At 50.2% G+C, this 12,220-nt stretch overlaps 1 protein-coding gene across 1 annotated transcript in view; it reads right to left on the bottom strand.

The window, feature by feature from the left end:
- Positions 1–12,220, bottom strand: part of TLL2 (tolloid like 2) — a 132,251-nt gene that overhangs the window by 10,676 nt on the left and 109,355 nt on the right. The window contains exons 14-18 of the mRNA XM_067709854.1: positions 5,581–5,706; positions 4,644–4,804; positions 3,813–3,993; positions 2,254–2,379; positions 125–252 (exon numbers count right to left, since the gene is read on the bottom strand). Coding sequence (XP_067565955.1) covers positions 125–252; positions 2,254–2,379; positions 3,813–3,993; positions 4,644–4,804; positions 5,581–5,706 — 722 coding nt within the window. The remainder of the gene's footprint in view (positions 1–124; positions 253–2,253; positions 2,380–3,812; positions 3,994–4,643; positions 4,805–5,580; positions 5,707–12,220) is intronic.

Here is a 12,220-nt window from a genome sequence, read left to right as displayed (position 1 = left end):
AGTCCTGGAAATGTTGAGTAACCTCCCCACGTTTCAGAGCTGGGAAGAGGCCGAGCAGAGACTCAGACCCGTGTCAGCCTGATCCCGAAGTCCGTGTTGTCCATCAACTTTGAAAATAACTCACAAGTTTCACCCTGTGGCCCGCGGTTGAAGAGATGTTCCAGGTACACTCCCTCCGGCTCGGGTATTTGTCAGGCCAGTTGGGGCTCACCAGGGTCCCCTCTGCACTGCTGATCTTGTGCACACAGCCAGCTGGGGGTGACGGGGTGGGGGGACACAGAAGAGAGAGAGAGGTAATTCATTTGTGGGTCTCTTCCCTGACCTCTTGTCACATGGTCATAATATGTGAGGGCAGGGTTTGGCCTCAATAAAGGGTCCCCCAGCTCAGAGATCTGCTGATTTATTTGGCTTTGCTGCCTTCCTGGAGCCAGGTCACCTTTCTTACTGCTGCTATTCTCATTGTGATTGTCACTGGAAATATGGTAGAGTTAGTGGATGAGACCACAGGCCCTGGGGTCAGATGGGCCTCGGTTCAAGTCCTGGTGCCACCACCTACAAGCTCTGGGACTCTGAGCCTTGTGTCCTTATTGGTAAAAGGGGCGCCAACATTGTAGCGGAGATGCATGGATTAAATGAGATAATGCATGTGAAATGCTCAGGAAGTGCTAACAAAGATCTCCATCACTATGCCTCTGTCTTTTAGTTTCCAAAGCAATTTCAGTTGGAGGCTACAGATGTTGGCCTGGTAACCATGCTATTTGCAAAGAGTGGTCCCACGACTTGCTTAGTAAGTAGCGTTTTCGCCAATAGCTGGAATTTGTCTCTATCTGTGTCGAGCACTGCACTAAGCACTTTGATTGCATCCTTTCATTTAATCCTTCCCACCTTCTAATTGAGAAAATAAGCTGAGAGATGGCAAGTGACCTGCTGGTCGGGGGTAGAGCCAGGCCTGCCTTTGCTCTTGCTGATTAGGAAATAGAGGGCGCTGAGGAGGTACCACTGCTGTCTCTGCCCTGTGGCTTCAGGCTGAGGCAGCTGGAGGTTGAGGGTGGGTGAGAGGGAGGGGCGGCTGCACGGAGGTTCCCCCTCATTGCTGCCTCTGCTCTGCAGCCCCACAGAGAACGGGCGCCAACAGGGGCAGCAGCTCAGACGTGGGATGTTCGCTGCCGCACTCCCTGCCACCCTGGGGGAACGCATACAGTTCACCTGATGGGACCTTAGCGGAGTTATATCCCTCCTGCCCGCTCCCCCCCCATCCACGCCACAGGGGCTAAACAAAGTTTTTTTTAAGTTCCAGAATGACAGTTCCTTCCAAGTTCTTCCAACCCACCTCTCAACCCAACCTGTGACCTCCTGTGTCCAGGTCACAGCGCTGGGCTCGAGGGTGGGCTTCTGAAGATGTCTAAGCTCATTCTTTAACCTTCCGGGGAGGCCCTGACCAGTCTCTGTGGCGCCCCAGCCAGTATCTCCTAGTTCTGAAATGTTTATCCCAGAACAGGGGTGTGAGGTCTTCATATCTTCCCTCACCCTGATGTGCATGCGGGGCTCTGTGGTGGGGACAAGGCCTGGAGGCCTGTGTGTTCATCGAGATGCTCAACTCCCTTTGCAGGATGGGGTAAGAACATGGAAGGCCTTTCCCAGAGTGACTGGACGTGAAAAGCCATCTGGACTCCCAGTAGTGAATGGAGCCGGGAAAAAAGTCTTCCCCAAATTCTATTTTACTATTAGGCCTGCAAACGGTAAATATGATTATGACATAGATGGCTGATATCTATCAACATTTCAAGCGCTTAATATGTGTCAGCCTGTCTGAAATACTTTCTAAGCATGCTCTCATTTAACCCTCACAAAAACTTTAAGAAGGAGGTATGTTTAGTCCATTTGAAACAGAAGAGGACACTGAAGCTCAGAGAGGTTAACTAAGTCTCCCAAGGTCGCACAGCTAGTAAGTAGCAGAGCCAAGATTTAAACCTAGGTGGTCTGATTCTGGAGCCTGGCGTTTAACCACTTTGCAATAATAACCGTAGGAGAGCACTCAAGGGCCCCTACAAGCTTCCTGAAGGAGTGACTGCCCTGGTGAAAATCACTCTTGAGCAGGAAGGTGGGAGGAGGGAAGGCAGAAGCTGAGCCTCAGTTCGGGGCTTGCTAGACCTGGAAGAAGCGCCCCTCGCTCTCACTCTTACGCATGCGCACACTCGGGCAGCCAAGGTGAGCCTCCCTGCGCCCTCCACCCCGGTCACGCTCCAGCCTCACCCTCTTTGCAGTCCTGCCGGTTCTCATGGAGCCGGTAGCCGTTCCTGCACCTGCACAGGTAGCTGCCGAAGGTGTTGACACATTCGTGCTGGCACCCGCCGTTGTCCTTGGCGCACTCGTCCTTGTCTGCGGAGATCAACGGACTCTCCTAAGAGGAACCACCAACTTGGGAACGTCCCTCACAGCCCAGAACCCAGCTCAAAAGGAGTCTCCACCAGGGAGCCTCCCTGATTGTCCCAACTCTGATTATCCTTCCACGGGGCCGAGGGTGGGGCAGTATTCCTTGGCTACTACCTGGCCCTGGTACATGTTGAATTCCCCATGCTCCTAAAGCACTTTAATGTATATATAGGTTCTCCCCTCCTGCTCCCCACCCAAACCAAGGAGCTCCTTAAAGGATAGGCTAGTATTAATAATAATATTAACAATAATAAAAATAACCACCGTGCACTGAGTATTTACCCTGTGATGGACACTAATCACTCTATTATACCCTCTGTATTATCTAAGTTAATTTGCACACAACTTTAGGAGGGAAGTGCCTATGCCCCCATTTTACAGGTAGGAAAACTGAGGCTGAGAACGTTAACGTGCCCAAGGTTACTCAGTGAGCAAGCAGTCTGTGTGACCAGAGGCCTGGGCTGTTACTCCACGGCCCCACACCTCCTCCTGCCTGTGGAGCAGGTAAGCGTGCGAGCCTCGGGCCAGGCGGCCCAGTGCCAGCCTTGCTCCTCCACTTCCAGCTGTTGTGACCTTGGGGAGCCCTTGACTTCTGTACCTCAGTTGCCTTACCTGTAAAGTGGAGTCACTTATGGTGTCCTTACCTCACAGGATTGTTGAGAGGAGGAAACGAATTAGTACAGGGAAAGCACTTAGAACAGCGTCCAGCCCTGAGTCAGTGTTAGTTTTTATTTATTATTATGGATGGACTCAGATGTTAGCTGTTGTCGTTATGGATCTTGTAGCTCAAGCCGGCACAGTATGCAGCCCTCTCCTAAGCCAGCTTCCTTCCCTGTTAACCGAGGACCAACCTCCATCCGCGGCCCTCCCACCAGGATAACTTCAAGGGTCAGGGACATCTCCCTCCTCTCTGTACCCTCCGCCCACTGCGGGTAATGTGTCACTGAACACTTGGTGCTTTAGTTTTGCCCTCTGATTCTATGAGGACAACTAAGAATCCTTAAAGAGCCCGTAAAAAATAAAGAGATGAAGACCACCCAACACTTCAGTGCTGGAACCACGGGCTAGAAAGAGGCAAGGAAGGCTCCTCCCCAAGCCCTCTGGGAGAGTACAGCCCTGCCCACACCTCGGTTCCAGACCTCTGGCCTCCAGAGCTGTGAAAGACAACAGTTTTTGTTGTTTTGAGCCACCTGGTTTGTGGTCGCTTGTTTTGGTAGCCCTGCAATAACATAGCCACCACGCTATAAAACCAGGACCGAGGCAGAGACACTGTGAGGGCCAGGGCAGCGGGCAGAGAGGGGCGGGAGGGTGCCCCGAGGCTGGGAGCCCGCAAAGCCGTGTTGCCCTCAGCCTGTGGTCTTGCCCCCAAACCTGCACACCTGAGAAGAAGTGGGCCCTGAAGCCGCGTTTGGAGACCGTGTTGTCGGACTTGAACTCCACGCGCATGTTGTTACTCTGCGAGGTGATGACTTCGGGCGTCTCAGAGCCACAGAACTTGCCGTGCAGCCCGGCATCAGGGGACAGGCCGCTGCGCACCTCCACGAAGTCGTACTTACACACCTGCAAGGGGGAGCCATGGGGAGCCGCCCGGTTCCCTCAAGTCCCGCCGCAGACCCTGGCGCATGGCAGGGCTGCCTTCCTGAGAGCTGTACCCTGCCAGGTGGGCAGTCGAGCTCTGTCAGGCCCAGTGGGAGGGTCCTCTCGACTCTTACTGGGATCCCTCCAGCCCAAGGTGCAGACAGGGGGCACTCCTGACTAGCTGTCCAGCTGTAGGGCTCTGCCTGGGCCTCGGCTGGCTGCCTGGATCATCCCGTGACCACCGCCCAAGGGAGGGAATGGGGTGTTTATGCCACCCTGGTCGCCAGCTGCATCTCACCGCCTCCATTCCTCCCAGCTGGATGCCAAGCCCCAGATTCCTACCCCAGGGGATGTACCTGTCCTGACCACCTCGCACCCCCCGCCCCCAAGACCCGCCTCCTCCTCTCTTGTCCTGATTCTCCTCGGATTTATCAGTGACGAGAGGGCCAAAGCCCTCCATCTGCAGAGGGTGTGCCGCTGAAACTGCCTCACCAAACACCCCCCCGAGTCCGCCCAGCTACAACCCCGCGACCCTAGGAGGCCACCTCCCCGCCTGCTGAGCCCCTCGCCAGTTTTCAGCCCTGAGCCACATCCCAACATGATCCCCAGTCAAATGGAGTGCAGAAACGTACATCACTGCCTTCCAGTTCAAACACTTCAAACTGAAGGGAGATCCGGTACTGAGCGGGGACCACCACTTGCCAGACGCAGTTTTTGTTTGTAGGATACTCCTTTGGCCACCCAGGACTGGTGATGGTTCCATTCAGCTTGGTCATGAAACCGCCACAGGCCACTGCACGGGGTGGGGGGGGGAAAAAGCAAGATTCATCTGGTTTTATTTCCAAGTGACTGCAATTTCCCCCAAGCAGCAATAAACCCTGCTGTTCTTTAATAACAACAACAATAACAACAACAACAAATAGACCATCTGAACTGATTAATTCAGCCTCCTTTCTTCTAGTCTGTTTCAACTGAGGATTTGGAGGGATGGAGTGGAGGACAAGTCTTTACAGCTTTTTTAAAAAAGATGATGCGTTTGTGCTTACCTCTCACTCAGAGGCATAGCTGGGGACTTCACATGACTTGGACCAAGGATCACACACACACTTGTAGCTGCCCAGAATTTCAAGATTTAGAAATGTTTGCACCAAGCTATGCAATGTCCCTGGCTTCCATGAACAAGCAGTCATTCAGGTGGGCAAGGAAAACACCACCAGCCAGGTAGGAATGGAATGAATGAAATGCACTGTTCGTTGAGTCACACCGAAGTGCTCATACTTATTCTTTGCTTTTATTCGCTGCCTTAATAATCATATGAATTTCACACAGTCACAGAAGAAAATGAACCATGGTTCCACCTGCACAGTTGCTGGGGTGGAGTCCGATAAAGTCATCTCACGTTTGTGGCTTCATCGAGTTGTTTTTCCCTCCAGGAAGGAGGTGGGTCATCCCCACAGCTGTCCATTGTTACTTCACAGCCAACCAGCTGCCCCATCTTCACCTGCCCCCCTTCTCCTAAGACTTGTCCCCCATCCCCTCTCACTCCAGCTTGGCAGGTCCAACACCAACCTTCACACGCCTTCTTGTCAGAGGCCAGCTCATAGCCAGGATCACACACACACTTGTAGCTGCCCAGAGTGTTCACACAGCGCTGCTCACACCCGCCGTGATCTGGCCAGGAACACTCATCCACCTCTGTTGGGGAGGAAGGTGACCATGGTTAAGTCATCACAAAGCTGCCAGGTCTGTTCCCCATCGCTTTCCACATCCCGGGATTCCCTCTAAGAAAAAGAGCGACTCCTGGTGACCGCCCTCCAAGGAGTCCCCCGTCCACGTCTCAGAAACCAGCAGCAGCCACAGCTGCGAGTGGGATCTTGACAACACACAAGACTAACTCGTTAGCCAGAAGCAGGGCTCCTTTGAGAGGAGACCGGGCCTGGTATAACTTCATTCTCTGCAGGGTTCAGTCAGCAGTATCTGTGATCTTAGAAAATCTCAAAGCTTTCATACCAAAGACGATCAATTTCAATGCCGTAAAATTGGGGGTCCCCCATAAATGCGGAACGTCTCAGGACGTTAAGCAAAGGGTAAGGACAAAGGGACACCTTCCTAGATGAGGATGTATAAGTATTCTCCAGGGACAGAACCAGAAGCTGTGATTTAGCATTTTGATCACTAATCTGAAGAGGTGATCTTCAAGGTTACAGAAAACGCTGGCTCTTAGGTGAACCGATGCCTCCAGGAGAAACTACAGGAAGAGGCCACAGAGAGACTCAGTTAGCGGGGGAGTTACATGGGATTCAGCACCGACAAGTGTCCAATGATGTGTCTGGGGCAATTAAATAACAGCAAGCAAGACGCCGTCCAGAGGCAGAACGTGGGACTCATTGGAGAATCTCCCCGGACGTGTCAGCCCACGCACCACTAAAGAAAAGAAAAACCCAGTCCATTGGGCATCTCCAAGAAGAGTATCAGAAGTAAAAGGAAAAAAATCATTGTTTTCTGTTGCCAAGTTGTGGTACATTTATCCCTAAAGAGCATGCAGGTGGTAGCCTAACAGCTGCAGAGTCTAATGAAAGGACAACTAGACACAGAGACATCTTCAAACAACAGCAGAAGCCCAGCCTAGGAGGAAGAAAGGGTTGGAGAGCGGGTGGAAGTGTTGGTTCCTAACGCCAGGGAAGGTAAGAACAGAGCAAGGACAGAATTCACGAAATCTCGGGACACCTCGCATTACACATAAATGAGGACATTTTCAAGTTGGTAAAGACTTGAAAAGATCCCCAGTCCTGCCACCTCAGCAAGGATCCATTTAGTAACATTTCTGGTAGGTGGCTTTTCAGAGCCTGCTGGAAAACACCTAGAGATAGGAATCTTACCATTTTTAAAGGTATTTCTTGTCCTTTGAAATTTGAATTGTTAAAAACTCTGACTCCTTGCAACTTCCAACCCAATGGTCCAGCAGAAAATGCAAACCTTTCAACCACCATATCTCCTTTTTCCAACTCAAATAAACTCCAACTCAAACACATTTCCTTCCAATCTCCCTGATCCATGAGGCACAAAATACTCATCAACCTGGTGGCTCGTCACTGGGTGCAGGACAGTTTGTAAATATCCCATCATTTCATATAGTGAGGAGTAAACTTAGGTGACTCTAAGAGTGATGTGTTCTTGGGCTCAACAAAAGCTTAAATAAGTTGGTCAGTAGGGGAGACTGGGTTTAGGAGACATGCTCTAGACAAGGGGTTGAAGTTGTCCTTAGCTTCAAAGAAGTATAAGTATTAAGTTTGCTAAAGTAATAACAATCCTGCAATTATTTACTACTTTACAGTAGGCAAAGTACTTTCTCTGACATTTGCTAAAAAGTATAAAAGGAGGAGAATCAATAACAATGAGGAATAGAAAAAGTCCAGTCTTTAGAGTGAGCCAGACAGACCTGGGTTGGATTCACCAGGGGATCTTCCTTCAGTAAACTGGATGATTTGACCTTCTGAGCCTTCCTCCACTTTTAAGATGAGAATAATATCTGCTTTTAGGGTTGTGGTGATTGAAAATGATGCCTGTGAAGTACCCAGCATATAGACACTCAGTACACATTAGCTATTGCTCTAGGAAAGAGCAGGGTTGCTTTTGAAATTCCAGTGGATGGAGAGACACAATGATGGGAGTAGTGAAAAGGATACAGTTACCTGGCATCCCTGAATCAGGGAAGAGTAGAGTAGGCCTGGGGAGGGGAGAGAGAGACAAGGCAGGAACAGAAAGAAGGAAAAAGCATCAAGGATGGGCCAATGAAGGAAGACTAGATGGGCAGGAAGGCAGCACAGCAGAGTCAAGAAACTGGCGGGAGGGCGGAAAGGAACCATGGAAAGAGCCCATCAACATAGAGCAAGTTAAACAAAGGGCCAAGCTGGGTGGTTGGGGGAGAGGAGACTGATGCCAGAAGATGCAATGGGCAGGACACACGATTGTCATAGGCAAGAAAAGGAGGACCACTGATAAGTCTCCTGGCACCATCTTAGCCATGTGGAGGGAGAGAGGCTGGTGGATTGGATTTGCACCTAAAGCAAAGAGAGTATATTTCCTCCAAAGACTAGAAGGGTAGGGTGTTTGGCCCAGGAAGATGGGTAAAAGGTATACGTTTACACCTGAGCTCTCTCCAGAAAGAGCAGTGGGATGTTTGGCCATTTCCACCCCTGCTCCAGCTCGGGTGTATGGAAGTGAACCAGGGGCCCTGCTCTCAGGAGGAGCCTGGGTGTCCTCTGAATCACCTCCACACTAGAATGAAGTATCAGCTGCTTCAAGCCCACAGGCTCATGCTTGCTCTGGGCTACAGTGGCCAAGGCCAAGCAACCCAGAAAAATCTGGGAGAGCGTGGGGGTGGGAGAAGAAGCTGAATCAGGGCCCAGCTTTGCTGACTCTGGCTTTTTTTGGCCTTCCCCAAGTAGTACCAGTGAAAGAAGGAACCATTCTGAGATTAGATAATGAGATGACTCAGGTAGGATCCCAAACATTGTTTCAGAGAGAGTTAAGGAAAGGGAAGGCAAGGCACATCCCTAAGCTTTTGAAGTACCTTGAAGGGAGCCAGCCCCCCACATCACAGATCCCATGGTGGGCCATCAGTACTGGGACTGTGGAGCACGGGGATCAAGGTGGGAAACCCTCCCATTTATGTGGGGAGTGTGGCGCCAAAATGGCCCTGCCAGCCCGAAAATGCACTTGCCATCTCCCCAAGTAAGCAGAGATGTGAGGTGCCTTGCCTGCTGCCCGGCCAGCAGGCCCCGAGAGGAACTTCCATCTGGCACCAGGAGAGGGATGCAGAGGCCAACTGGCACCCTGGACAGAGCCACGTGCCAGCTGGGCCCTGGGCAGAGACTCCTGCCAACTGGCACCAAGGCAAGAGCTCCTTTGGCTGGTCCAGCTCTTCTGCGTGGCCTTTGTAGTTACTCTTCCACTTTCTTTCACTGGAGAAGTCCTGACACACGCACTGGCCCCTGTGTGCTCACAGGACATCCTACTGACAGCCTTGCTGGAAAAAGGCTGACAAAGAGCTGGCTGTGTCGGGGCTCTAGACCTGGGCTAACCTGTGCTAGACCCCATGTGACTACTGAACACTTGAAATGCAGCTATTCTAAATTCAGATGTGCTGTGAGTGTAAAACACACTGGATTTCCAAGACTTAGTGTGGAAAAAAAAAAAGCCATAAAATCTCTCATTAATATTGTGTATATTGGTTACATATTAAAATGATAGTGTTTTTGATATATTGGATTAAATATAGTATTAAACCTAATTTTGCCTCTTTCTTTCTCTGCTTTTTTTTTGTAAGGTGGCTGCTGGAAAGTTGAAAGTTACATTCATGGCTTGCATTTGTGACTTGCCTCCTATTTCTGTTGGACGGCACTGCTCTGCACTGTGGTCTCTGGCCTCATTCACCCGCGTGGGAACCCTGAAAGGTAGGCAGAGCAGGGAGCAAGAAGCCCAGTCCACAAATGAGAATCTGAGCCTTATCCATTCATCCACTGCCCTGTAAGTATTTATGGAGCCCCCTGTGGGTCTGGCACTGTCAATACGGAGGAGGACAAAGCAGGTAGGATCAAGTCTCAGAAAGGAAAATTGACCCTGAGAGCAGCAAGCTGGTAAGAAGTGTGTGGGCAGGGCTAGACCCCGAACTGCAGAGGCTGGATCCAGGGCCCTTCTCCCTATACTCCCATGGCAGAAGGGTGACGGATGTCAGCATCAAATCAAAAATTCAAATCCCTTCACTTAACTTTCCTGTGGCTTTCAGGTCTCTGCAGAGGAGAGAGAATGAGCTGTGAAGTCCTACACATGCAGGGCCTACTTCTAGCTCGGCCACCTTAGAACTTCAGTTTCCTCAATTTTAAAATGGGGGTAATGATGCCAAGCAAGGGGCTGTCCTGAAGACAAAGTGAGGTAGCTGGTACAGCCTCTGGCATACTCGATAGATGTCTTTTCTTTCTCCTTTAATAGGTCCCAAAGAGGCTTCCACCAGACCTGACTCCTCTTTTAAGATTCAGGGTCAAGGTCAATGCTGTATAGTTCTTCTCTTCTAAATGTGGCTCTCTACAGTCCTTCTTTGTTTTTTTTTTTGGCGGTACCCGGGCCTCTCACTGCTGTGGCCTCTCCCGCCGCGGAGCACAGGCTCCGGACGCACAGGCTCAGCGGCCATGGCTCACGGGCCCAGCCGCTCCGCGGCATGTGGGATCCTCCCGGACCAGGGCATGAACCCGTGTCCCCTGCATCGGCAGGCGGCCTCTCAACCACTGCACCACCAGGGAAGCCCTCTACAGTCCTTCTTAACATAAAAAAGATGTCAAGCTGGGCCTGTGCACTAAGTTAGTGTAGATGGGCTTCAATTAACACCTTTACAGGCATCTAAAAAGCTGTTTGCCAACTGACATGTCCTTGAATATCTAGGCTGGGTGCTGACCCCACCCCCATGCTGAGTGAGACCCTCCTCCGATGTCAACACTTCACTATCACTGCCCACTGGCTCACAGGTCTCCTTTGTCACCATGTTCTCCTCTGTCCCACAGCCCCTGAGACAGTTTGGTGACTGCTGAATAAATGTTAAAGGTAGAAGAGGGAGAAGATGGCATTTTCTAACCACTAAAACGGAGCTAGTTATCATGGCTGCTCAGAGCAGGCCAAGGTTCTAGACTCAGTCCCTCACAAACTGGTTTAGCATCACAGATAGAAACACCCCTCCCCACTGCACTGACTGGAATCTCCAGTAGGGTTGCCACAAAAAAAGCAGAAGGATCCATTAAAGTTGAATTTCAGATGAGCAATTATTTCTTAGTACAGTATGCAATATTTGGGACGCACATATACTAAAAGATCATTCTTTATCTGAACTTTGAATTTAACTGGGCAAACGGTTTTTAAAAATTTGTTCAATCTGGAAACCCTAACCTCCAGTTTTAGCTGGTCCTCTCAAAGATTGCAATGCTGATCGTCAGCAGAACCAGGAATGAGATGTGGGTGGGCCAGTGCCAACTGGTTACCAGTTGTCTTACTGGAAAGAAGCCCCAACACCTAATTTACGGACCTGGGGGTGGAAGTCAGGGAAGGAGAAGGACAGGAGAATTAGGATAAACAGAATTAGAATAAAACCTCACGATTATTTGTGACGTGGTAAGTAAAATGAGGTCTCCCAAAGTCGTCCACATCATAGTCCTGGAACCTGGGGATGTTACCTTACCCTTACGTGGCCAAAAGGACTTTGCAGATGTGATTAGATGTGATTTCAGGTTCTTGAAATGGAAGATTATCCTGGATCGTCTGGGTGGGCCCACTGTAACCATAAGGGTCCTTACAACTGAAAGCGGGAGGAGGAGAGTCAGGGTCAGAAAAGGAAACGTGATGATGGAGGCAGAGGTCTGGGATGCAGCCCGAGAAGGTCCCAGCTGCCCTTGCTGCTTGAAGACCAAAGAGCACCACCAGCCAGGGAGTGCAGGTGCCTCCCCTACAAGCTGGAAAAGGCAAGGGAATCTGACCTCGAGAACTGTAAGATGGTAAGTTTGTATTGTTTTAAGCCACCACATTTGTGGTCATTTGTTAAAGCAGCGATAAGAAAGTGACACACGGCAACTGCAAGAAGTTGTCACATCATTTTTTCCAGAGAGAAAAATAACTTCAGAGATTCCTTCCTTAGCAAAAAAAATTAATGGGACTAAACATGACACTATGTGTGTTCACTTAATGCTATTTCATTTTCTTCTGACAATAACTCTGCGATAACCTGGTAGTATTGTTTCTACAGGTAGAGAGATAGGGGCTCAGAGAGGTTTTATAACTTGCTGTAGGCGACCCAACCAGCACGGCCGCTAAGTCAGACGGGGGTCTCCCCAGGCTGAGAGACACCCAGCAGGTGCAGTCTGGGCTAGGGTGAGGCGAGGGCTGTGCATCTCTACTTCTACTAAGGCATCTCTACTAAGACTCCCACGTCCTTCTTCCCACCACAACCACTAGGCGAACTGCATTTGAAATACACTTGATGTGGCTTGGGTTTTTGGTTTTTTGTTTGTTTTTGCTTGGGAAAGAATTAAACTTTGTCTCCAATTATTCAGAGCATTAGGATTCTGCTCTGTTTCTGTTTGGGTTTGCTGTCCCCAGATGGCTCAAAGCAGAAAAAAAAAAAAAAAAAAAAAATCCCACACACTTGTGTGGTACTTTTCAGCTTATG

This window comes from Pseudorca crassidens, chromosome 16 (assembly GCF_039906515.1).
Source record: "Pseudorca crassidens isolate mPseCra1 chromosome 16, mPseCra1.hap1, whole genome shotgun sequence".
NCBI lineage: Eukaryota > Metazoa > Chordata > Mammalia > Artiodactyla > Delphinidae > Pseudorca > Pseudorca crassidens.
This window is presented reverse-complemented; position numbering and strand designations above follow the sequence as displayed.